This window comes from Chiloscyllium punctatum, chromosome 6 (genome assembly GCF_047496795.1).
Source record: "Chiloscyllium punctatum isolate Juve2018m chromosome 6, sChiPun1.3, whole genome shotgun sequence".
Taxonomy (NCBI): domain Eukaryota; kingdom Metazoa; phylum Chordata; class Chondrichthyes; order Orectolobiformes; family Hemiscylliidae; genus Chiloscyllium; species Chiloscyllium punctatum.
In genome coordinates, this window is record NC_092744.1 from 20917788 (window position 1) to 20945233 (window position 27446).

Sequence of the window (27446 nt, forward strand, 5' to 3'; positions counted from 1 at the left end):
GGCCCTTCGGCCCAACAAGTCCACACTGCCCCGCCGAAGCGCAACCCACCCATACCCCTACATCTACCCCTTACCTAACACTACGGGCAATTTAGCATGGCCAATTCACCTGACCTGCACATCTTTGGATTGTGGGAGGAAACTGGAGCACCCGGAGGAAACCCACGCAGAGAATGTGCAAACTCCACACTCAGTCGCCTGAGGTGTGAATTGAACCCGGGTCTCTGGCGCTGTGAGGCAGCAGTGCTAACCACTGTGCCACTGTGCCGCCCACAAATTGGTTGAGTCCCACTTTTTCCTGCACCAAGTCCTGTGGGACTTGCCTAATAAAAAAAATCTGTCCCTCCCAGTTGAAAAGCATTTCAACTGGGTGGCACGGTGGTTCAGTGGTTAGCACTGCTGCCTCACAGCACCAGGGACCTGGGTTCAATTCCCGCCTTGGGTGACTGTGTGCAAACTTCACACAGACACATTCTCCCTGTGTCTGTGGGTTTCCCGTGGGTGCTCTGGTTTCCCCTCTCAATCCAAAAATGTGCAGGTAAGGTGAATTGGCCATGCTAAATTGCCCATAGTGTTAGGTACATTAGTCAGGATTAAATATAGGGTAGGGCAATGGGTCTGGATGGATTATTCTTTGGAGGGTTGGTGTGGACTTGTTTGGCTTAAGGGCCCATTTCCATACTGTAGGGAATCTAATCTAATCATTTCAGTTGACCCTCAACATCAACAAACTTGTAGTTGGAAATTTTACTTATCATCCTTTATGATTTCATTCTTGAATGACTCTGTTTTAGTTTCAAGAGCCCGCTGCCTTGTTCAGGATTTCCTCAGTAGAGGAAATTTTTTATCTTGCTGTATCCTGCCATTTTTAAACTTCTCAATGAGATAATCTTTTGACCTTCTCCATAATGTTACCACAGAGGGCTGTCGAGACTGGATCATTAAAACTCTATATCTCAGCCTCTAATATATTTAATCAGTAAAGGATTTGAGGGTTATGTGGGGGGAAAAAAAGGCAGGAAAGTGGAATTGAGGATTATCAAATCATCTATGATCCTGCTGAATGGCCTACTTCTGTTCCTGTTTCTCATGGTCTTCACAACTTAAATCCGAGGATAGTTCTTGTGAATGTGTGCTATCTTCATTCCAAGGCTAGTATAGTCTCCTGAAGAGTGGTAACCTAAATCAAATACATATCTGAGCAAGACTTGTCAACTCAAATATCACTTCCTCCCTTTCACTCTCTCCGCATTTGAGACGACTAATCACAGCATTTATTTCTGTATCAGTAGTATGCTTTGGTACATGTAGTGAGTATGTTGGCTACAGTTATTGTGTCCACATTTAGTCATTGATACAGAAAAATATTAAGGTCTCTGCAAGTAGAGAGCAAAGTCACAAAGCTGATTACAATCAGCACTGTGCCACAGGAGAAGTTTGGCCTCCTTTTATCTTGAAAAGAAGCAACTGTGAGGGGACTTGGAAGAGAGGTAGTAAGTTGACAAAATGATATTCTAAGACATGTGCTTTGCTTCAAATATGCGATGAAATTAGAACAAGAGGGAATTTTAAGGTGACAGATTCAGGGCTCTGGATGTTCTTAACACACTGAGCACATACTGTTGGGATAAACCTCTGGGTACAGTACTAGTGTTAGGAACACTAGGATTCTGTGATAAGCAGTTGGTTCAAAAACTTGCTTATTTCAGATAGATGAGCTAAGGTAACCTGTTGCTTCCTAATCTATATTTATCTTGCTATTTTAACTGGTAGGAGAGTGACCACTGCTGGAAATCTCAGTGAATGCAGCTTATTTTGGAACCTTGTCTTTGATCAGGAGATGCCAGGATAATTCTGAGGAGTCGCCTGAAGGTGAAGGTGGTTAAGGAATTAAAAACAGCAGAAGTGGAGAGGCAATACCAAGTGCAGGATAACGGACTGGCCCCACAGAGTCATATTGACAACGAGGCAGGAAAAGTCTTCATGCAAGTACTACATGTATGTGTAGACAAGACCATAAATTCTTGTGCGAACTCCTACCCTTAATGGAATGTAGGAGGGGAAAATGAGGCTGAAGCAGCAAATTTGAGGGGAAAATTAGAAAATAAATGTTGTAAGATATTGCAATGTGTACTCTCTTTGGTAGCAAGTTTCAAATTTTCACCATTCTTTGAAGAAAGCAGTTTTTAAAAATTCCTGATTGCTACTCATACACTAGGGTGTCATAAATATTTTTTAAGGTTAAAAGCAAATGAAAAAATTATGTTTGATAAGTTGGAAGTCCTGTCCAGAGGGTAATCGTTGCAAAGAGAAAAGGATGCTTCGATTGGAAATTGAATAGTTGGAAATGAAAATGGTATTGCATTAATACTAACAAAATTATGCAGCATCTTTGATCTGCTTTTTATCTTTTGGTGCCGATATCACTTTCAGTAGAGTCAACTACGTTGCTGTGGTTTGGAGTCACATGTAAGCCAGATCAGGTATGAATGAAAGATATCCTTTTCTAAAGGAATTAACAAACCAGATGGGTTTATCTGAGTGCAAAGTGAGTTATTCTGGTTCACATAGTCACCATTAGGCTCACTTTTTGTTTTAAAAAGTTCCAGACTTTTAAAAATTGAATTCAACATTCACCTTCTGCTGTGGTGAGATTGCAACCTGTGTTCCCAGATCATTTATATGTGGCTTTGGATTACTAGTTCAATGATATTACCACTATGCCACCAACACCTCACTTTTCCCATTTAGGTGATGAACTATGGCCTGCGTTTATACAGCACAAAAGCATCACCATCTCATTACATAAGGAATGATAATATGTGTCACTTATTGTGTTGCTCAATCTTTGTGGGAGTCCACATGCACAGATGAAAGATGGGAGCAAATTTCCAGGATAAGTGTAGCACTGATTGAGGCAGTGTAAATTGTAGCCACTAGGTGGAGTTGGAGAGCTTCTGACTATTTTTCAGTGTCTCTATTTGAATGTGTTAATAACCTAATAATATGACTGGAGGATAATGTCTTTTTAGCATATTGTTATGTCAGGCTCTTTACACTTATAGAACTGTGTGTGCATTACAACAGTGCCAACCAGAAGCAGCTAGTGAAGCCAGCCCATTGCATGTCTATCTACTTGACGAAAGCAGATCCTTTCAGTTGATCCTTGGAACAGTCATTTTGAACTGTGAATCTCTTCAGTACTGTCATCCCCACTCAATAAGTCTCCTAGTATATGACCCAGTTTTCTCTATACATCAATGATTGTATAGATTTTCCAGTTTTGTTTTTATACTCCAATTGTATGTTTTTAAAACCATTTGAAATTGCATTTTTCCTCTTTAACACATCTGTCAACTTTTCATAGCACTTCTGTGCCCCTAAGTTCCTCTGCTCCTTCCTGCAATTTGTCCAGATATTAAAATGGAACTGTGTACAGAGAAAGTAATATGTTCAGAACAGGAGAAAGTGAGGACTGCAGATGCTGGCGATCCGAGCTGAAGATGGGTTGCTGGAAATTTCCTGAAGGAGGGCTCACGCGCAAAACGTCGATTTCTCCTGTTCCTTGGATGCTGCCTGACCTGCTGTGCTTTTCCAGCAACACATTTTCAGCTATGTTCATAACATCCAACATTTATTTATTGGTTTGTCACTGAGCTTTACAAATTGGAAAATGATTGTAATTTCTGCTGGCAGATCTTCCGTTCCCATTATTGTGCACTCCTACTTTCCTGTAGGAGCTGTTAGATAATGAATAAGAGTGAGGACACCGACTGCTATTCTGTCTAAAATCAGTAGTACACACCAACTGAAGCATATGAATGGTTGCCTTGGACAAGATCACTTACCTCAGCATTCACCTGATATTTGCCCAGAATTGTGTACAACTGTGACCTAGCCATATGTCTTGTAAAAGTTCCATCGTGGTAGCTTTATGCTGTATTCCCTTTTGACTGTCTCAGATCTTTATTTACTTTTCCTTAATCTTATTTCAGTGCCAATAGGTTTGGGCTGTTCTTTCAAAACTGAAAATAATTAAGGCACTATTGAAATAATAATTTTGCCTTCTGAAGCAACATGTGCAATAGAGGAAAACATAATGCTATGATTGGAAGCGCACTTGTATTTGAGGTGTATATTTTTATATATGGGTATAGAGGTAGAAGATCCTTTATCCGAATATCCAAAAACTGAAAAGCTCCGAAATTTGGAAGTTTTTTTTCTCATTTAACCAGGTTGTTTGGCAAGCAAACAGTTAACCCAAGTCAACACCCACTCAATGCGCCCCACTCTGTGACGTGAGGGAGCATGGCCAAGCACCAACAGGCCTGGGATTTCTGTGAACCCGTGCCCCCCCCCCCCCCCCAAAGTCAACACCCACTCCATGCACGTCACTCAGATGTGACGTGGGGGGGCATGGCAAAGCACGTTTTTACTCTGATGTCTGCTCCTCCGATAAGATTTTTAAAAATTTCACCATGAAACTGTCACTATTCTGAAAATAGAAAAATTCTGAATTCTGAAAAACAGCTGGTCCCGAGCATTTCGGATAAAGGATCTTCTACCTGTACTATATTGTAATCCTGTACTAATTCTTTGGATGTAAGCTTTTATGGCCGTCCCTGATTGTTCTTGAGAAGGGTGGTGAGCTGGCATCTTAGTGTTGTGGTCCATATGGTGGTGGGAATTCCGCAGTTCTGCTCACGAAAGAGTTCCATTGTTTTCACCCAATGACACTGAAGGACTGGCAATAGAGTTCCAAGTCAGGGGATGTGTGATTTGGAGAGGAATTCGCTGGTGATAGTATTATCTGCTGCTCATGTTCCTTAGGTGGTAGAGGTCACCTGTTTGGAAATGTGCTATGGAAAGAGGCTTGGCAGTTTGCTGCAATGCATCTTGTAAATAATGGACATGGGTGCCATTCTGCACCAGTAGTGGAGGGAGTGAATGTTTAAGGTGACAGTGGTGGGGTGCTGATTGAAGCTGTCTGCTTTACCCTGAATGGTCCTGAGCTTCTTGACTATTACTGGAGCCACACTCATCTGGGTAAATGGAGTGTATTCCATTTATTTTTCACTAGTGCCTCATAATTGGTGGGAATAATAGTCAGCAGGGTCACTTGCTGCAGAATCTCCCACTTCTGATCTACCCTTGTACCCTCTGTTGTCCACTTAGATTTCCGTAGAAGTGACACTAGTAATTTGATGTGAATTATTTTTGTTTGGGGGCATTGGGATTTTGTTTCATGTGATTGAATTTCCTCTAGTCTAAATGCATCATATGACATTCCCCTGGAAATTGATTCTTCCAAATGGATATTACAGGTGCTGAATGAAGTGGTGGTGGATCGCGGCCCATCCTCCTATCTTTCAAATGTGGATTTGTATCTGGATGGGAGACTCATTACATCTGTGCAGGGAGATGGTAAGATGAACACTATAGTTTTTGTAACTTATTCATTTGCTGGTTATAAGTTTTTAGAAATAGACGGTGAACTAGTATTTTTGAGGTTACTTTTTCTGTACCCGTTGCCTCTATCGCCCTTTCTCTGCTTGGTGATTGTATGGGTTAGATATCTCACAATATTATCTTAAATAATCTGTCCATGGATGCTGCAAAAACTGAACAAAATTCAAGATTTGGGCTGATAATTGGTAAGTTTTATGTTCAAATCTCTCAAATGCCAGTTGACAAGTACCATACCCAACAAGAGAGCATTTAAAATTCTCCCCCATGACCTTCATCTTTTACTGACACCATCTTGCAGGTTACCATTGAACTGGGCTAACCACAATACTATGAGAGCAGGTCAGTGGTTGGGATTAACCTAGTTTCTGACTGTCAACCTTGTCCAGCCTCAACAAGGCACAAGTCAGAAATGTGACAAAATACTCTCCAATTACCTGTATTATTACAGCTCCAACAACTCAAGAAGCTTGACACCATCCAGGATAAAGCAGCCCATCAACCACCTTAAGCATTTTTCATTTCCCCTGCTGGTGCATGTTGTGTGCAGTGTGCATAATCCACAAGATACACAGCATCAAGCCAAGGATGCCTCAGTAGCAATTTCCAAACCTATGTTCTTTTCCATCCAGAAGAACAAGGGCTGGAGATGTGAGAGCCCTACAACTTGCACTTTACCTCCCCAACCCCTAAATCATGCACAGTCCTGAATTAGAACTATCGCTGCTCCTTCACTTGTGGATTAATTTACTGCACTATCCTTGTAACAGTGCAATAACATGTTTCTATTCGTTCATGCGATATAGGCATTGTAGGCTAGGTCAGCATTTATTCCCTTACCCTAATGCCCCAGAGAGTCAGTCACATTGCTGAGGGTTTGGAGTTGCATGTAGGCCAGACCAGTAAGGATAATGGATTTACTTGGCATTAATGAACCAAAAGGGTTTTCTTTTGATAATTTACACTGGTTAATTGGCCATTAGATTTGTTTTATTCGATGCAAATTTCACCATGTAATGATGAGATTCCAGCCCCATTTATCAAAAACATTTAAAGAAATGCAGGTTAGGTAGATTGGCCATGCTACACAGCCCATAGTGTCCAGGGATGTGCAAGTTAGATTGATTAGCCATGGGGAAAAGCAGGGCTACAGGGATTGGGTAGGCCCAGGGGCTGGATGGGATGCTTGTCGGAGGGTCGGTGTGGACTCTGGGTCAAATGGCTGCCTTCCACACTGTAGTGATTCTATGACTCTATGAAAATATGAATCTGGAGTTCTGGATTATGACTATCCCCCTAACTGGACTATGTTTCAAGAAGATAACTTGTTATCATCTTTTCAAGGGCTGTTTTAGATGCTAGTAACACTCTCATCCCACAAATAAATATAAATGATAACAACATAAAAATATCTCTAGCACTTAAAGCCACAAGATCTGGTTCCAGAAGAGAGACAATGGATGAATCCGTTTTATACCAGTCTACCTAAAACGTGACCACAGTAACTAAAAATATCATTCTCCCTGAGCTTACCTGGCAGACTGCAGGTAATTAACTCATGCCCTGTTCAGTTAGTTTCAGTTGACAGTGCTTTTCTCAAAATAGAAATAACATTCTAAATTTATGTCCATAGTCCGACCATTCCCCTCTAATATACACACACTCAGAATTGCTTCGATTGTCAGGATTATCAGTAGTCATGATGTGGGAAAGAAAATTAATCCGAAGATAGAAAGGACATGTCAGAAGGGCACTACGACGATAATCATGGTGACATCAGTATGCAGGTGGACAGGGAAAATCATCAGGTTGGTAGTTGATCTCCAGAAAAGGAACTTGTGGAATGTTGACCAGATGTTTCTTTGGAGCAGCTTGTGGTAGAGCGTGCTGGAGAACAGGCACTTCTGGATTTAGTGATGTGTAATGAGGCAGACTTGATTAGGGAGCTTAAGGTGAACCCTGAAGGGACATTGACCATAATATGAGAAAATCACCCTGCAGTTTGAGAGAGAAAGAAGATTTAATCAGATGTAATGATATTACAGTTGAGTAAATACATGAGGGAGTGGTGGCCAGTGTTAATTAGAAGAGGAGCCTAGCAGGGATGATGGCAGTGCAGCAATTGCATGTGTAATAGGGTAATTCAGGAGTCACAGTAGAAGTTCATCCCAAGGAAAACGAAACATTTCAAGGGCAGGATGGGGCAACCATGGTTGACGAGGGAAGTAAGGGATAGCATAAAAGAGAAGAAGCTGCCCACAATATAGTGAAGATTAGTGAGTAGTTATAGGATTGAGAAGTCTTTAAAAACTAGTAGAGAATAACTAAAAATGTAATAAGTGGGACGAAGATGAAATGAGAGTAAGCTACCTAGTAACATAGAAGATTGCAAGAATTGTTTTGGATATCCGAAAGATAAGGTGGGCAAGGATTGCTGAAGTAGTAGTAGCAGCAGCAGGGAGTGAAGAAATGGAGGAACTGAATAGTACTTTGCATTAGTTTCTACAGTGGAAGACGCTAACCACATAGTGGAATTTCAGGAGAGTCGGAGGGCAGAGATGAGTGGTGTGGCAATTTTTTAAGGAAAAGGTGTTGAACCTGAATTCCACAGGGGTCAATGTCAGGACCACAACTATTTGCTTTATACATTAACAATCTGGATGAGGAACTGAGGGCATTGTAACTAAGTCTGTTCGTGACACAAAGATGGGTGGGCCAGTAGGTGGCAGATAAAATACAATGAGGCAAAGTGAGAGTTTATACACTTTTGGTAGGAGCATAGATGCATAGACTTTTCTAAATGGGGGAAAGGCTTTGGAAATCTGAAGCACAAAGCGACTTGGGCATCCTAGTTCAGGATTCTCTTAAGGTTTATTTGGCTATTAGGAAGGCAAATGCAATGTTGGAATTAATTTCAAGAGGGCTAGAATACAAGAACAGAAATATATTGCTGACACTGTATAAGACACTGGTTAGACTGCATTTGGAATGTCGTGCGCTGTTTTGGCCCCTATTAGATAGGGTAGACAGTGAGAGCCCTTTTCCTCGGATGGTGATGGCTAGCACGAGAGGGCATAACTTTAAATTGAGAGGCGATAGATATAGGACAGGTCGGAGGTAGTTTCTTTACTCCGAGTTGAGGGCGTGGAATGCCCTGTCTGCAACAGTAGTAGACTTGCCAACTTTAAGTGCGTTTAAATGTTCATTGGATAGGCATATGGATGAGAATGGAATAATGTATGTTAGATGGGCTTCAGATTGGTTTCACAGGTTGGTGCAACATAGAGGGCTAAATGGCCTGTACTGCACTGTAGTGTTCTGTGTATCAAAGGAAAGACGTGTTGCCATTGGATGGGGCCCAGGAGAGATTTATAAGAATGATCATGGGGATGAAGGGCTTGTCACGAAAGGAACAGCTGAGGATTCTTAGTCCGTAGTGTATGGAGTTTTGAAAGACGAGCAGAATCTAATTGAAACTTGCAGGATACTGAGAGGCCTAGATACAGTGGGCATGGAGATGATGTTTCCACCAAGCTGGAGGACGGGAAATATTTTTGGCTGTATCAGGCTGCTCCTTTTTTATTAAGGTATTTTGGGTGTTGGAGGTGATTTCCTCGAATTCCAGGAGCAACAATTATTATTTTATATGCTGTTGCGTTTTTCTTTGGAACTTTTGGAGGAAACAAAAGTCAAAACAATGGCACTTTTAAAAGGGAAAGGAACAGACAAAGGAATCACATGATGTCAATGCAGGAGAGGAAGAGAAAGAAACCCACACTGTCTTGAAATGCATAAATGTGGATAAATCCCCAGGACCTGATCAGGTGTACTATTGAACTCTGGGAAGCAATTGGTGGACCCCTCGCTGAGATATTTGTATCATCGATAGTCACAAGTGAGTTATCGGAAGACTGGAGGTTGGCTAATGTGGTACTACTATTTAAGAAAGGTGGTAAGGACAAGCCAGGGAACTATAGAACTGTGAACCTGACATCTATGGTGGACAAGTTGTTCGAGGGAATCCTGAGGGACAGGATGTAAGCGTATTTGGAAAGGCAAGTCTGATTAGGGATAGTCAACATGGCTTTGTGCATGGGAAGTTGTGTCTTATGAACTTGATTGAGTTTTTTGAAGTAAGAGGTTTGATGAGGGCAGAGCAGTGGATGTGATCTATATGGACCTCAGTAAGGCATTTGACAGGGTTCCCCATGGGAGACTGGTTAGCAAGGTTAGATCTCATGGAAGGAGAAAGTTAGGACTGCAGATGCTGGAGATGAGAGCTTAAAAATGTGTTGCTAGAAAAGCGCAGCAGGTCAGGCAGCATCAAAGGAACAGGAGAATCGACGTTTTGGGCATACGCCCTTCAGGAATGAGGGTGTGCCAAGCAGGCTAAAATAAAAGGTAGGGAGGAGGGATGTTGGGAATACGATAGGTGGAAGAAGGTTAAGGATAGATTGGGAAGAAGATTGCAGATCAAGAAGGCGGTGCTGGGTCTGAGGGTTGGGACTGAGAAAAGTGGTGAGGGGGGGGGTGGTGGTGGAAATGAGAAAGCTGGAGAAATCTGCATTCATCCCTTGTGGTTGGAGGGTTCCTAGGTGGAAGATGAGGTGGTCTTCCTCCAGGCGTCGTGTTGCCATGGTCTGGCGATGGAGGAGACAGAATCCCACTGTCTCCACACCGACCCTCCAAAGAGAAACCCACCCAGACCCCTTTCCCTCTGACTAAAGCACCTAACACTATGGGCAGTTTAAAATGGCTAATTCATCTGACCTGCACATCTTTGGACTGTGGGATGAAACCAGAGCATCTGGGGGGGCCCCCACGCAGACATGGGGAGAATGTGCAAACTCCACACAAAGTCACCCATGGCAGGAATCGAACCTGGGTCCCTAGCGCTTTGAGGCAGCAGTGCTTACCACTGAGCCACTGTTGTAGTTCTCCTTCCCCAATTTAACACTTCCATCCAAGGAATGCTGTTATCCCTATCAGTCAGTATTGCAAAACATGCCTTATTATTGTCACTATTTCTAAAATGCTCCTCCACTGAAAGTTCTCTCACCTGGCCGGGCTCATTTCTTAAAACCAGGATCTGTGTAACCCCTTCCCTGGTTGGATTGTTTACATTATACTGTCAAGGAACCCTCCTGAATGGTCCTTAGAGATTATGCCCCATCCAAGCCCCTAGCAGGTAGTGAGCCCCAGTCAAGAAAGGGGAAGTTAAAATCACGCACTGCAACCCTGACATGTTTACATCTTTACTTAATCTGCCGACGTATTCTCAACTATCTCCTGCTGCCTGTTGTATACTCCCAGCATTGATTTCACCTTTCCTATTCCTGACTTCTATCCATAATGCCTTGCTGCACTATCCTGTGATGTATCTCCCTCAGACAGCTTAAGATCCTCCTTTACCATAATGCAACTTCCCCCATCCCTTTTAGATCCCCTTCTACCACACCTAAAACATCTAAACCCTGAGACATTCTGCTGTCAGTCCTGTCCCTCCTTCAGCCAACTCCTTAATTGCAATAATGTCAGAGAGCTTTGATTAGTACTTGGAACTAAGTTCATCTACCTTGTTGATTAGACTTCTTGTATTGAAACACCTGCATTTCAGACCACTTGCCTCCCCTCTTTCTTTTTTTTTCAGCAGCATTTACCTGCCTGTTCTTGTTCTTCGTCATGTTTGCCTTGGTTTCTACCTTTTGCTCAATTTCTGCATATACAGCCCTACTCCTCTGGTTCCCATCCCACTGCCACACAAGTTTAAACCGTCCTGAACCCTCTACCGAGTACTACTGCCATCACCATGCTGCCTGCCCCACCAAAACCACCCGAAGGACATCCTTCCCCGTTCTGCCCAGGTGTAACCTGTCCACTTTGTACTGTCCCATGAATCTGACACTCTCTCCACTTCACACCTTTTTCAGCCTTGTGCCCACCCTATATATCCTGTTGTTTTTACTCTGACTAGTTCATGGCATGGTAGTAATTCTGTGATAACTTTTGAAGTCTGACATTTCTACTTTCTTCCTATATTCTCTATATTTAGCTTTTAGGACGTCATCCCTGCTTTTAACTTATTGGTAAATGGATCAAGAGTTTGAGGAGAAGGCAGGAGCATGGGGTTGATAAATACATCAGCAAAGATTGAATGGAGAGCAGACCCTTTAGCCTGATTGGCTTAATTCTGCTTCTGTGCCTTATGGATTGGCAGTTTAGTCTAGTTGATCGGTGCCGATGTTTATCTTCTAAATGCGCCATCTCCCATGTGTCTTTATATATTCCCTACATTTTTCTTCCTTCTGCACTTAACCCATTTTCCCCTTAAATGTGATTTGTCTGTGCTGCTTGCTTCATCTACACCCTGTGGTGCCACTCTCTCTCTGGGTTGAGAGGTTGTATGATTTCTATGGTTTTCTGAATGTGAATGGTGTTGATGTCTTGTGTGGATACACCATATTTATTGAATAGTTACTTGACTTATTTCTTAGGTGTCATCGTGTCCACCCCAACTGGTAGTACCGCGTATGCTGCAGCAGCAGGAGCTTCAATGATGCACCCAAATGTACCAGCTATCATGATCACACCGATCTGTCCTCACTCGCTCTCATTCCGGCCTATTGTAGTACCAGCAGGAATGGAGCTAAAGGTAAACCTGTGTAAACATGATCTACATGCATGGTCAGGGACAGAGTTTGAGGATATTGCAGTCAGTCTAAAGCAACGTCTTCTAAATTAACTTTTATTTAACAAGATTAATTCAAGGAATGAGAGGACTGTTTCATGAGATATTGAATAAAATGGGCCAATATTTCTTGAGTTGAAAAGAATTAATGCTGATCTAATTGAAATGCATAAAACATTTGGTGGACTTGGGTGTTAGCGAGTTTTGAGAAGACTTGTAGCTCAGGTTGAGGTTTTGGATGTAGGTGTGCTCGCTGAGCTGGCAGGTTAGTTTTTAGACATTTTGTCACCATATGAGGTAACATCTTCAGTGAGCCTCTGGATGAAGCACTGGTGATGTAGCCTGCTTTGTTATATGTTTGAGTTTCTGAAGGTTGGCGATGGCATTTCCTGTTCTTTTACCACCCCCTGAGAAAATGGTGGTAATCAAATACTGTGCAAGAACTGTCACAAACACTACATTGGACAAACGGGTAGAAAACTAGCCACCAGGATACATGAGCATCAACTGGCCACAAAACGACATGACCCGCTGTCACTAGTATTCTTACATACAGACAAGGAAGGGCATCACTTCGACTGGGACAACATATCCATCCTAGGACAAGCCAAACAAAGACATATATGAGAATTCATAGAAACGTGGCAGTCCAACTGGAACTCTATCAACAAACCCATTACTTTGACCCCATTTACCACCCCCTGAGAAAAAGAACAGGAAATTACATCACCAACCCAAACAAATAGAAAGCAGGAACCATCAGCAGTGCTTCGTCTGGAGGCTCACTGAAGATGTTACCTAGTATGGTGACAAAACATCTGAAAATGAACCTTTCAGCTCAGTGAGCAGACCTACATCAGGACTTGGGTGTGTTAATGCTAAGATGCTGCTTCCATGGACGATCTTGGATAAACAGTTAGCCATTTTGGATCAAGAAGAGCAATTTCTCTATTTGGAAATTTGTGAATAGTCATTTGGAGGTGTAGAACTTGAGATGTGTGAACCTTTGGATTTCTCCTCCCAAAAACCAAGGAGATGTAGGCCATTGCAATTCTGACACATTCGTCAGTCATCACCTCCCCTCAGCCCTATTTTACCATGCACTTAAATACTCTGCAGTTCTTCTTCTCAATAATGACTCTCAAATCTTACCGATTACCAAGGTCAGGTTAACTGCCCTATATTTTCCAATTTCCTGCTTCTCTCCCTCCTTAAATCGCTGTGTTAGCCATGTTCCAGTCCTCTGGGACCTACCCTGATTCCAGTGCTTTCTAAAAGATCACCAATGCCTCTACAGTATCATCAGCTATCTCCTTCAGAATTCTGGGAAGTCGTTCATTTGGTCTGGGTGATTTACCCACCTTCAGACTTTAACCTTCCCCAGCACCTTCTCCATGTGATGGCCATCACACTTACCTCCGCTCTCTGTTATGTTGCTGGTGACTTCTACAGTGAAAACCGATGCAAAGTACCTATTCAGTACCTCTGCCTTTTTTTTTGTTCCCCATTACTACTTCTCTAGCCTCATTTTCCAGCATTCCTCCCTCAGCCCAGCTTTCTAATAATGCCTATTCTGCACTTTATAAAAGTAGGGCTATTACAAAATTGAACCCATCTCATCTGCTTGTTGATTTTCTTTCAGATTTCTTTGAATACAAAGTGACATAATAGCTTAAATATCAGTTCATACAACAAAATTATCTGTGAATAAATTGGGCAGTTGCATAGGCAGAAAAATGTCTTGGAAGTAATAATTATGTGACCATTTAAATTAGGATAATGAAAAGAAAGCATTGTTAAATGAGAATCCTACTTGGCCTAAAATTCATCCTGGCTCTGCAACCATCAACCCTTTGAATTGCATTTCTTTTAGCACCAGTTCCTCAAGAATTACTTGCCCTCCCCAACAGTAATTAAATGAGAAATTCCATTCAGGATAAACAAGCCAGCGCAGTTGTTGATTAGCACCGGCCCCTACTTGCCACTGCTGCGTTTTAATTCCATCTACTTCTATCAAAGGTTGTGTTGTGTTATAGCTCAGTGAAAAACAAGGGCTATTCATGGTGTTGGGCAACATATCCCAGCTTAAGATTGACTTGGTAAGGACATTGAACAGAAGTTGCCCAGTCAAGTTACCATCACTTTTCACTTTTTAATCCTGTAGCATCACCAGAGGAATCATACAAAAAAGTTTCCCAATTGCTGAACTTTCTAAATGCATAGATATGAATGAGTGCATATCCTAGATGCAGCATCTTTCATGATCTTGGGCTCATTGAAAGTCTTGTGAAGAAGTATTGAAGTGTATTTGGTATGGCAGGCAATTTGTGCACTGCAAACTCCCACAATCAGCCATAAAACCAGATGTATAGTTTTTTGTGATGTTGTTCTAGCATACCACTGGTCAGCATTCCTAGCTCCTCTTTGCTGTAATGTTAAGTCCACCTCAGGACAATTTGGACTTTGAACTCAGCCACACCTGACAAGATATATTGATTTGTTTCATTTTGCCATGGTTGTGTAGTGGACAGCAAAGAAGGTTACCTTGAAGTACAATGAGACCTTGATCAGATGGGTCGAGTAGTGGCAGATGGACTTTAATTTAGATAAATGTGAGGTGCTACATCTTGGAAAGGCAAATGGGAGCAGAATTTATACATTTAACAGTAAGGTCCTGGTGACCAAAGAGACCTTGGATTGCAGGTTCATAGTTCCTTGAAAATGGAGTCGCAGGTAAACAAGATAATGATGAAGGCGTTTGGTATGCTTATCTTTATTGGTCAGTGCATGGAGTATAGGAATTGGGAGGTCATGTTGTGGATGTGCCACTGTTGGAATACTGCATTCAGTTCTTGTCTCCTTGCTTTGGAGATGATTTACAAGGGAGATAATGAATAGGGTGGGGCTATATTTCCTGGAGGACTGGAGGCTGAGGGGTTTATAAAGGTTTATAAAATCATGACGAGCATGGATAGGATGAATAACCAAGGTCTCTTTATCCCAGGGTGGGGGAGTCCAAAACTAGAGAACATTGGTTTAAAGTGAGAAGGGAATGATTTGAAAGAGACCAAAGGGGCAACTTTTTCACACTGTATGGAATAGACTGCCAGAGGAATTGGTGGACGCTGGTACAGTTACAACATTTTAAGACATCTGGATAGGTATATGTATAGAAAAGGTTTAGAGATGTGGGTCAAATGCTGACAAATTGGACTAGATAAATTTTAGGATATCTGGTTGGCATGGACGAGTTGGACCAAAGGGTCTGTTTCTGTGCAGTGCAACTCTATGACACTGTCTTTGTAATTACCTTTATTAATTTGTAATGCCGTTACATCTGATTCTAGCTTCTCCCCCTCAAACTGATTGATTGAATTGTATCATGTTATGGTCACTGCCCTCTAAGTGGTTCTTCATGTTAAGTTCCCTAGTCAAATCTGCCTCAGTACACATCATCAAATCCAAAGTTGCCTGTTCTGCAGTGGGCAGTATTACAAGTTGCTCCAAAAAAAAATCTGGTAGACAGTCCAGGAATTCCTTCAGATGTGCTTCTGATTTTCCCGGTTGGTTTGTATAATGAAGTCTCCCATGATTATTGTTATAATACCTTTCTTACATGCCATTTATATCTGATTTATTTTCTTCCCCATGTCTAGAACTGAGGAAGGGTTCCCAGACCTGAAACATTAATTCTGATTTCTCTTCACAGATACTGCCAGACCTGTTGAGCTTTTCTAGCAACTTCTTTATGATTCTGTTTTGTTATTGGTTGAGGGATAAATGTTCACCTCTGGTGAAGAAGGAGCTACTGTTTAAGATGTTTTATGAATGACGCTGTACAGGAATTCCTCAATATGAAGTGGACTGACAGCCTGGATTATGAGCTCAAGTTTGTAGATGTGCTGTAGAGAATGATATCCAGTTTGATCTTTGATTTGTGCTGACCAAGCTGTTCATAGATGGTTGGGCCCTACAATAGGCCTCAGTAGGACAGTCATACTTTCCAGCTACTTCTGGCCATGCGAGAGTAGGGAAGAAAGTATATAAATCCACTAAAGTTGCCTTGTCCTCAAACATCAGATTTTTTTGTGAATCTGAACTTGTTATGTAAGAATATAGGACTTGAGCAGGAATATTCCATTTAATCTTTTTTGAGCCTGCTCCATCCTTCAGTAGGTTCAAAACTATGATTGCGGAATCAACTCTATTTTTTGGTCTGATGCTTATTATCAAGTTACCTGCATGTAACCCATTACATTCTTTTCTAAGAAAAGATGTTCGAATATCTTAATAGCCAAAAATGTAAAATGTCAGTTTCTAGAAAGTGCAAGTGAACTTGTCTAGGATGATGAGAAAAATTGTAAGTTTACAATCTACACTTTGTTTGCTTTCTGAAGATAATGTTGTCACCTGATACCAGGAATGCAGCATGGGTCTCATTTGATGGTAGGAGAAGACAGGAAATTCAACATACTGACAGGCAAGTATAGCACAATGGCTATCATCTTCCTCCCTTCCTTGCAAAAAGTTTATTTTATACTGGTAGTTATTGAATATACCATGTAGGCAAGATCACTTGAACAAGGGATATGGCAATTTCAAATTGCTGGCCTGTTTACTAACTAACATGGTGGGCCAATTAATATTCCGTCCCCCACTTTAAGATTACAGCGTTTGCTTTGGTCTAGAGCATTTTTAAAATTATGTTGAAACAAGGACATATGCAACTAATCTTGGTCTTCAATCATAATTTAGAGATCAAACTTGCATTGGCTTCAACTGGGCAAATCTGACACAGTGGGGTACTGCATTTTGTCAAATCCCACTTACTTCCAATTGTTCCCCATTCTCCAGTTCAATAAGTTGCCTGTTTTATAAACTCTGCCATAGCTTCACTCCATCAGCTCTGCAACTCCTTTATTGGCTCTGCCTGTCTATACCTTTCAGTGTCACTGAATTTTACCTTGTGGGTTAAATCTCCCATTTGTTCCGGTTCAAATATTCAGGGCCTTTGGTTGCCTCCGTGTTATTATCTGAACTTCCTTTCTGAATCGCTTCTATTGTTTTACATACTCTCTTCCTGTAAGAGCTACCTGAGCAACTGCCTGTTTAACCATATAACTTCTGGTCACGTTACCTAAACATCTCATTGCTCAATATGCACTTCTCATTTTATTACTGTTTATATACTCAATAACTGAGGGGTGACAGCACAGATGCTCACTTTAGAAGTAGTTCTTAGGACCTGAAATGTGTATTTCTGTGCAGCTGCATGATGTAACAATTTTCTGGTAAACTAAAGAGAAACTGTTCTTTGCGCTTTATTTAGTTTGTGCTTTCAAGGAAATGTAGTCCCTTGATACGATGAGGCACATTTTGTAGTTTAGTCAGAGTCTCACAACACAGAAACAGCCCCTTGGTCCAACTTGTCTATGCTGACCAAGTTTTCCAAACTAAGCTAGTCCCACTTGCCTGCCTTTGGCATATATCCCTTTGAACCTTTCCTATTCATGTACCTGTCCAAATAAAGTACCTGTTAAATAAAGTAATTTTACCTGCATCTACCACTTCCTCTGGCAGTCACCTCTCAACCACCTACGCTCCACCGAAAGAGTCCTAGCTGATTCAGCCTATCCTTTTTAACTTGAATCCTCCAGTTAAGCAAATCTGAAATCTCTTCTCACCCCTCCCAATTTAATAATATCCGTCGTCCACAGGGTCCGCAAACGTAAATTTGTTGTTCAGTGAACATCAAAAGCATTCATAGTAGGAAGGCCCTATGTTCAATTTCACTGGCTTTTCCAGCCTTTCTGGAGAAGCTCATGGGAGGGTTTAATTAGTGGCAGGCAATCTGGGGAGGGGGTGGTGATGGAGGTGGATGATTGGAGCAGCATGTCTAAGTCTTGAGACTAATGCATGTATAGCTTTAAAGAAGAGCAGTTGGGGAGAGACTGCTGAGCTCAGCACTGAATTGAATTTATTGTCACGTGTACGGAGGCACTGTGAAAAGCTTTGTCTTGTGAGCAATACAGGCAGATCACATTCTGAAGTAGCATAGATACCTAAATAGGTAATCAGTGGCAAAAACAAAAACACAGGTATAGTCAAATGCTAAGGAGTTTGAGTCCATTCAGTATTCTAACAACAGTAGGATAGAAACTGTTTTGAAACCAGCTGGTGCGGGTGTTCAGGTTCTGTACCTTCTTCCCAATGGTAGAAGTTGTAGAAAAGCATTGACAGGGTGGGATGGACCTTTGAGAATGCTGGTGACCTTTTCTTGACAGCGGGCCTGGTAGATGGATTCTGTAGCTGGGAGGTTGGCCTTTGTGATTGTCCGGGCCGAGTTCACCACTCTCTGTAACTGTCTCTGATCTTGAATGGTACAGTTGCTGTACCAGCTAGTGATACATCCAGACAGAATGCTCTCTGGTGTACCTATAAAAGTTGGCAAGGGTATTCACGGTCATGCCAAATTTTCTCAGCTGCCTGAGGAAGAAGAGATGTTGGGCCTTTGTAACCAGTGTGTCCATATGAAGAGTCCAAGAAAGCTTGTTGATGACCACTCCCAGGAACTGGAAGCTCAGACTGCATTTTTTTCAATGCAAAAGTATTAAAACTGGTGAATGTAGAGGCTGGATTAATGCATACAGTAATAATGTTCTTGATGAGGTTGAAAGGAGGACAGGATTGGGAGCCTAATGTTCCAGGATTTCAATATTTTAGATGAGCCAGAAGAAAGCTGCATTACTGGTTAGAGAGCATATCATAGCTATGTTGATGATATCCTGGAGGGATCTGCAATGAGGCATTGTGGGTAGAACAAGAATAGGAAGGATGCAATCACAATCCTGGGCTTGTATTACAGATGTCTGAACTGCCAGTGGGAGGTAGTTCTGCAAACATGTGAAAATAACAGGGTTGTTGTGGTGAATGATTTTAACTTCCCCCATATTGATTGGGATTCACTTAGTGTTGGGGCTTTGGATGGGGAGCAAATTTTTAGGTGTCCAAGAGGGTTTTTAAATAGCATGTGAATAGTTTAGGGGGGGGGAGGGAGAATAGTGACCATAACTTCCTATTTTTTCAGATATTTATGGATAAGGACAAAAGTGGACCTTTTGGATAAAAGTCTTGCATTGGGAGTGAATGTTTGAGAGTAAATCCTCATCTGACGTGGGTGTCTTTTGAAGACTAGTTGATTTGTGTGCAGGATAGTCATGTGCCTGTGGAAATGAAGAACAGGAATGGCAGGTTTCAAGAACCTTGGATGATGGGAAATTATCAGCTTAATCAAAACAAAAAAGGAAGTGTACCGAAGGACCAGGCAACTAAAAGCAGCCAAAGTCCTTTAAGAATATAGAGCAAGTAGGAGTTAGGACGGCTAAAAAGAGCTGTGAAATGTACTTGGCCAGCAAGGTTAAGGAGAATCTAGAGGCATTTTCTACATTTATTAAGAGTAGATAGTAGCTAGGGAAAGAGTAGGAACCATTCCATGATAAGAGTAAGGTGATGTGTGGAGCCAGAGGAAATAGGTGAGATTCTCAGAGTACATTCATTTTCACTAATGAGAGGGACACGAGGGATTGAGATTGGGGAAAGGTGTGTGAATACTCCCTTGGGTAGGTCAACATAATAAAGGAGGAAATGTTTGGTGTCTTGAAATGGATTAAGGTAGACCAGTCCCCACGGGCCAGATGGATCTATCCAAGAATACAGTGGGAGACCAAGGGAGGAAATAGCCAGGGCCTTAACAGACATCCTTGCATCCTTTTTTGGCTTCTGGCAAGGCTTCAGAGGACTGAAGAATGGCCAGTGATTCTTTATTTTAGAAATGAAACTGAGGTAATCCAGGTAATTACAGGCTGGTGAGCCTGATGTTAGTGGTGGGGAAGCTGCTAAGATACTGAGAGACAGGATTTTTTTCATTTTGGAAGTAATTGGATTTGTTAATGATAGGCAGCATGGGTTTGAGTGGGGAAGGTCATGTCTCACCAATTTGATTGGAGTTTTTTTGAGGTGGTGACAAGAATGATTGAGGGAAAAGCAGTGGATGTTGTTGACATGCAATTTAAGGCATTTGATAAGGTATCTCATGTCTGGCTGGTACAAAAGGTAAAGTGTCACGGGATCCAGGGTGTGCTGACTAGATGGATACAGAACTAGCTTGGTCATAGTGATGGAAGGTGCTCTTTGTAACAGAAATCAGCAACTACTGCTGTTCCACAGGGGTCATTGTTAGGACCTTTTTATTGTTTATATGTATTTTAAAAAATGATCTGGAGGAAAATGTAGGTGTGTCTGATTCATAAGTTCACAGATGATACCAAGATTGGCGGTGTCGAAGGATACAGCAGGATATAAATTGCAGCTTTGGGCAACAAAATATCAGATGGAGTTTAATGGACAAATGTGAGGAAATGCATTTCGGAAGATCAAATTCAAGTGAGAATGACAATAGATGGCAGAACCCTTAAGGGCATTAATATAGAGGGACCGCTGTGTACAGGTCCACAGATCTCTGAAAATGGCAACGTAGATGGATTAGGTGGTCAAGAAGGCATCCCGCACACTTGTCTTTATTGGGCTTGGCATCAAATGTAAAAGTTGGCAAATCATGTTACAATTGTAGAAAAACTTTAGTTAGGCCACATTTGAAATAGTGTAGTGACCAGAACTGCATGCAATATCAGAAGGGCATGGATGCTTTGGAGAGCATGAAGTGGAGGGTTACCAGGATGCTGCCTGATCTGGAGGGCTTTAGGTATGAGAAGAGATCGGATAAACTCTCTTTTTCACTAAAAGACTGAAGGGTGGCCTAATAGAGGTCTACAAAATTGAGACGCATCCACGCAGGTGGATAGTCAGAGGCTTTTTCCCAGGTTGGAAAGGTCAACTACAAGAAGGCACAGGTTCAAGGTGAAATGAGGAAAGTTTAGAGAAGGACCGGGGAAATTTTTTACTGAACTGTGAGCAAATTCTTTTTGGAGAATAGTACTGCTTTGTGAAAGCATTTTGATTTTTCATTGAGATCTATGGTAAAATTGCACAGCAGCCTGGATCTAATATTGGGGATCATTTCCACAATGTGTATGATCCCAGACACTTTGTACCATAGTATATTGATTCTGTAACAGTTACATGTTAACTGCTGGTTTCAATTCGATCACCAGGACATCTGCCATATAGAGCCTCGGTACTTCCTCATTCAAAGGGAACTCCTAGAGGGTTAGGGATCACCAATGCTTACTTTGTAGAAGCTGGGAATAACAGTTAGCACTGAAATTTGACTTGGACAACAGATGCATAGCACCATGTCCCTTGAAGCCACATACCATTAAGACTTCAAATTATATCACAATACCTTTACTGTTGCTGGCTCAAATCCTGGAACACTCTCTTTTTAACAATACTGTGGAAGACCCAACTGGCATAGCAAGAACTGTGGCAGTTCAAGAAAACAGCTCACCACCACATTTTCCGAGGTAATTAGACATTAAACAATAGACAATAAATGCTGGCCCAGCCAGACTTGCTGACATCCCATGAACATGTTTTTTTAAAAAAGATGTCTGATGGTCAGAGTTGGGCAAGTTGGCTGCAGATAGCTCCCAGGCAAAGGAAATAATGAATTACTTCAAGTATAATCACTCTTAATTAATTGACTATCAACAAATCTGTGCATAAAGTGAATAAATCATTTTGTTGAGGAAGGTGCATTGCCATGAGAACAGGAACTTGCGTTCAGTAATACCTAGAAGTATGTTGGATAATAATCCTGCTGTCTGAATTGTGTCTTAAACTCTTACATTCACTTGAGGTGGCAGACAGGTCCTGGTTTTTACATTTTCATTTGAAACATGTTGAGAATCTAACTTGCAGCTTTATGCCCTGTGGTTTGAGCTGACTAATCTGTAAGAAAAGTGATACATGGTCTTTTTTGCCACAACCTTCCTGAGTTTACTGTCACTTTAGGTACTTGAAGTCAACTCTCCTTGGAATCTAAAGAGTCCAGTTGAGTTATAAATTATAACAGCAGAACCATTAGCTGTACTTATTGTCTTTTCCTACCCAAAACTGAAAAGCTTTAAAATGCCTATTTTAAAAGATGATTGACTTAATTAAACTTAATATACTTGGTATGCCAGACTGTTGTAGTGAATAGTGGGATAACTTCAAGTTGTTTTGTTTTTAAGCATAACAGTAACAACATCATGCTATCCAGTGCCATCGATCTGTTGCCATGACCTCGTGTACGACTGGTTTGAGAGTTTGGCAGAGTGCCTTCACTGGAATGTGCGGAAAAAGCAGTCACGGTTCGAAGAAATCACTGATTCTTCAGATACGGAATGTTAGTCCATAATGGATGCATCCCTTTCCCCAAACCCTGCCACCTTAGCAAAACTTGATAATACTTTGTTCTTATTGGAATATCTCTTCTATTTGTATTGTTAAATGGAAGACAGTATTTTGTATCCGATTGTAGTGTACATTTACATTCCTACGGGTACGATCTTCCTGCCTCCCTCTGCCCAGCAGATTCCTGATAGCATAATTATCTTGGGCTTTGTGTCAAAGTTGAGGAAAGAGTAATGAAGATGCACCAGCTCTTTTCAATGTGAGCTTGAATTCATGTTGCTTTTTTTAAAGGTGCCTTAATTAACCATTATCAATAATCAAACTTGTACAGTAGAATCTGTCATTGCAATTTATTTGCTGCAGATCAGGTGTAAAATGAAGTAGCTTCATTTCCTTTGATCAGTTTTCATAGCTGGGGTTGACCTTCATTACAGAAGAGCAAATAAGCCCATGCTCTGACTTTGCCTGTTATTTATTAAGCCTTATGGAAAAGTCAGGCATTGAAGATAAGTTTAATTCCTTGCTGGGAGCAGGCTTTCATTTATCTGCTGAACCTCAACTATACCTTAGAGGTCAGTGCCAAGAATGTGGAGAGAAAGTTGGTAACCTCAAGTCAAATGTTAACACCTGCAAGGACAAATGTGTTTACTATTGCAGGAAAAAACATTTTATACACTTTGCATTGATAGTTACTTTTATCTCTGAATAACTGTACAAAAAATACATCCAAAGAACCAAGTTCTGAATGTATCAACCATCATCAAGCCAGGCCATTGTCAGTTGCACCTCCCATTTTAACTGCTGTTTAGAATGGGATGACACCAGGTTCTAATGCATTGTTCCATCCACTGTGATTCAAGAGGGTACACCTGAACTGAGTTTGGGCTAGCACTATTTGTATTGTGAACAATCTCAGTTGCAGATCTTAGGGCCAAACTGGTGCATTAGGTAATATTATTCAGAATACGCGGATAAGAGTAGCAGGGAACTTGTATATTTTAACCCTACCATTGTTTTTATCTTAAAGTTGATGCATATTAGACCTAATCTGGATTACTTATGTTGATGGCGATTAAAAAGTTCAGTATTTTCTTTCAAACATTGACTGCATGAAATTTGAAGGATGACTTACAAGTGATTTCCAATTAGAATTATTTTGACATCATTAATAAAATTAAGTATCAAACAATATAACTATACTCTTATTGGACAAATGACATTACAATGAGGAAAGATGTTGAACTTATTGCAGACAAGTTACATTTCCAGTAATATACAGAACACATTTGACAACTATTTTCAATAATTTTTCTTTAGTATTTAAAGGGACTCAGTCACAGTCATTACTTTCACAGCTGCAATCCAGAGCAAGAGGCTTCAGTGTGTCTATTGCCAAGATAAATTAATTCTGTAATCTCTTAACTGCTAAGACAACCTACTTCACAAAGCTATAATTGTATAATGATAGATAACACAGACAAGATCCTCAGCTCATTGCATCCACACTGATCAAACAATGCACCTGACTCAGTGGTAACCTTTGGTAAGGAACTCATAACAGCTACACCAAGAAAAGGAAATTATGCAACAGAATTAAAGCACTTAAGCAATTTGGTGACTGCTGGCTTTTTGAAAGCTATTCAGTTAGTCCTATTTCCTTTACTCATTTCCCCAAAGGAAGGAGAACCTTGCAGGGCTAAGTATTTAGCTTGAAAGTTACTAAAACAGCTTCCAACAACCTTTAAGTCAACTATGCAAATTGATCCCTTGTTCTTTTGAAATATTTTAATATAATTTTATCTGAAGTTCCTATATGTGGGAACACATTCAAGCTAAAGGACAATCTTGTTTGAGAGGAATAGGTTTTCTCTCGATCCCATGGCTTTAAAAGGTGAGAAACATGTCACTTTACCTATTCGCTGATTGAAAAGGAAAATACACATAAACACAGTTTAGTTTTTAAATTGCATTTACTTCTTCAAATAGCTAAAACAGTTGTTTAAATAATGTTCCAGTAATCAAAGACAAGTCTTTAAATTATGTATCAATCCAAATATGGACATAACTGGGTTTGAACAAGAGTAAGGAGCAAACATTCCCTCCACCACTCCTCTCCCCCTCTCTGGTGAAATGTGAAGTAGCATTGACCTGTAGCTACACTATACGATGTACAAATACTCAAAATACCATTTGAGAGCAGGTTGAGATACTCACTACCAGAAAACCACCGGCACACTGGCAAATCTTTCTCCAAGAAAGACACGTGATAACAGAAAAAAATGCTTTTGTCATCTCATTAGGAAAAGCATATGAATATAGAAAAGTTCTACACTACCAAGTATTTTTTTTCCTGTGCTATTAGGTTAATTAAACAGTTAACTACAAAGTTGTGGTCCACACTCAGGTGACTCTGTGAAATGTCAGAGATCGGTTAATTACTGCACGACGAGCAGATGCTGGAAACCCATTAAATTCCACATTTAACTCGATCCTTCAGACTACCAATAATGCGGCAGAGGTTTAATGAGGAAGGCTTGAATCTGACTCAACGTTTTCCAACAGATTTCTAATGAGGGGGTACAAATTATTTCAGCTTGTAAAATAAATGCATTGTGCATTGAGAGATCAGTGAATAAACCTGTGAAATTAGGGATTGTTTTGCAAGATATAGAATAATAAAACAATGTTACTTACAGCTGCAGCAAGCTTCCTGTCTGCATGCCTTAAATTCTCTAGTTTTTTCAAACCATTCGAAGAGACTAAAGATTCTGTGACACTTATGGAAACGTCTGCATCTTTCTGGTTGTACACTCAATTACATGTAATGCAAAGATCATATTAAGGCTAATGTTCATACCATTGAAACAGATCCTTTACAAAGTAACTTCTGTATGATCCTTACAAAGCTAAGAATGTGTATCTCTCAACCCTTTTTTTTTGCTTCTCCTCAGTAACACAGTCAAGGTCCTAGTGTAATGATATCAAAATCTAAGATTGGAAGAGGTGGAGGCAATTTAACTGCAGTCTTAACAAGCCAACTTCTAAACTATTACATATTTTCCTGTGTGCATGCCTGCATAAAATTGGCACATTATTGTAAGCCCCATAGTAAGGTCCTCCTTCTGTTGAATACTGTACCTTCATACACTGAACTTGATCCGTCCATTACCAGAATATGTATCTGTACTTATTCTATGATATTTGACAGTCGCCTTGAAATTGACAGAACTGAACAAGGGAATTTTACACAATTACACAAAGCATTGGTGCTTGATTCTGTATTGAGATGTTTTTATGGGTTATTTTCAGATTCCAGCTGCTCAAGGAACAGCTGTATCCTTTTTCACAGACTGGGTCACTTATAATTTTTTTCTGATTTATGGTGGTAAAAGCTTTGTTAAAAGGCTACCACATGCCAGAAATTTTGCTTGGCAGCAATGGATATGGCTCTGTTTCCCACTAGTACCTGATTTCTGGTCAAGTGTGTTGTGGAAAGCAGTGGCTTTTCATCTGCACATTTTCCAAACTTGAGTGGATTTTTTTTGGTGTTAAGTATCAATTGCCTGAATGCAGCAAGTCCCTCATCTTTTCACACCAATGTACCAAAACTACAGGATTCCAGTGCACAACACCAGGTTTGTACAGGTGCATGTGAGCCTGGAACAGAGTGCAATACAACAAACACCTCAAGCAGTGGCAAAACCAGCACCAATTTAAGGCCTGCTGTCTCAGCTGAGTAAGAATATACACAGACATGATATTGCAGATGTAACTCTGGACCACTGCATTGTTTGGCTTTGTCTTAGAATTTTGAAAGATCATGATGTATGTGCTGTGGTGTGGAATATAACTTATCTTGCCATAGAAATCTGCTGATGCTAACAAGTTTTCCTAGTGTATCTCTAACTCCTCTGCCGAAATATTGTGGCTTATGATCATTGTGACTGGGATGAGGGAGTTTTAAAATATTATGATTATCATGCAGTTTTAACATTTCACAATATCTCATCGTGGCATCCACAGTGGGCCGGGTACATGTCTCCATCCCAGTGTGGAACTGTTTTCAACATCAGCTACTCATGCTCGGTTGCTGGAGATGGAATTATCCTGTTTTACGACTTACTGTGTAATGGCTGGGCCTCTTCTTCGTCGTCGTCTTCGTCCTCCTCCTCCTCCTCCTCCTCCTCTTCATCATCTGTTGGCTGTTCCAGTTCCTCTCTAGTGATCATTTCAAAGTCATTTCCATTGCCGCTGCTATGCTGGGAACCATCATCGTCCCTTCGGTCACTGTCTGTATCTGACTGTCGTTCCCTAACCAAATTGCCTGCTGCCTCTTCTGCTGTTGCTGTTTCTACTTTTGTCTCTTCCTCTTCTACCTCCTTTCCCTCATCACCTTCAGGCTGTGGCTGTTTCTGGGGGTCAGTCTCCTCATCTGTTTTCTTGGAGTCCGATTTGGGCCCCTTGTACTCATGTGTGTACAGGGGTCTGAAGGAGTCAATGAAACCAACATCTGCCGTCAGGTTTGGTAAGAACCAGAAATGATGTCGACCACCAGTGAGGAGCCAGATTAATAGGAAGAGAATGCAACGAGCTGCGAAGAAAATCAAATAGTTATCAATATTAACAGACAGATTAAAATCATTGTCAGAAGATGCATTTTTTTTAAAATATCTGATTTGTTATTCCAAAAATTGCCTTCTAAAGACATTTCTTGGATTTTGGTGCAGTAAGTAAAGAAAAGCTGGTTTAGAAGTGGAATGAGGGATGGTCAGATAACTATTGGGACACAATTTTAGATAAATGGTTAAAATAAATGGCAGAGAGGCAGCGTAGATGGATGAGAGGACTTTTAAAAATATGCAGTGACCTAAAATAAGTTGCCCAAAAGGGTTGAGGAAACACATTCGCTAGCAACTTTCATATAAGGGAATTCTGC

General features: G+C 40.9%; 2 protein-coding genes across 5 annotated transcripts in view; one reads left to right on the forward strand and one right to left on the reverse strand.

Annotated features, from left to right (window-relative positions):
• LOC140478762 (NAD kinase-like) overlaps nucleotides 1-23609 on the forward strand; it is a 63930-nt gene extending 40321 nt beyond the window's left edge. Inside the window, exons 8-12 of one of the 2 annotated variants that reach the window (XM_072572107.1) lie at nucleotides 1838-1998; nucleotides 5325-5424; nucleotides 11961-12118; nucleotides 16552-16634; nucleotides 22348-23609. In XM_072572107.1, coding sequence (XP_072428208.1) covers nucleotides 1838-1998; nucleotides 5325-5424; nucleotides 11961-12118; nucleotides 16552-16634; nucleotides 22348-22507 — 662 coding nt within the window. In that variant the 3' untranslated portion in view covers nucleotides 22508-23609. The remainder of the gene's footprint in view (nucleotides 1-1837; nucleotides 1999-5324; nucleotides 5425-11960; nucleotides 12119-16551; nucleotides 16635-22347) is intronic. The other variant, XM_072572108.1, reaches the window with a different exon arrangement.
• An 852-nt stretch (nucleotides 23610-24461) lies between these two features.
• sec62 (SEC62 homolog, preprotein translocation factor) overlaps nucleotides 24462-27446 on the reverse strand; it is a 41113-nt gene continuing 38128 nt past the window's right edge. For all 3 annotated transcript variants that reach the window (XM_072572112.1, XM_072572109.1, XM_072572111.1), the window contains exon 8: nucleotides 24462-27101. In XM_072572112.1, coding sequence (XP_072428213.1) covers nucleotides 26623-27101 — 479 coding nt within the window. In that variant the 3' untranslated portion in view covers nucleotides 24462-26622. The remainder of the gene's footprint in view (nucleotides 27102-27446) is intronic.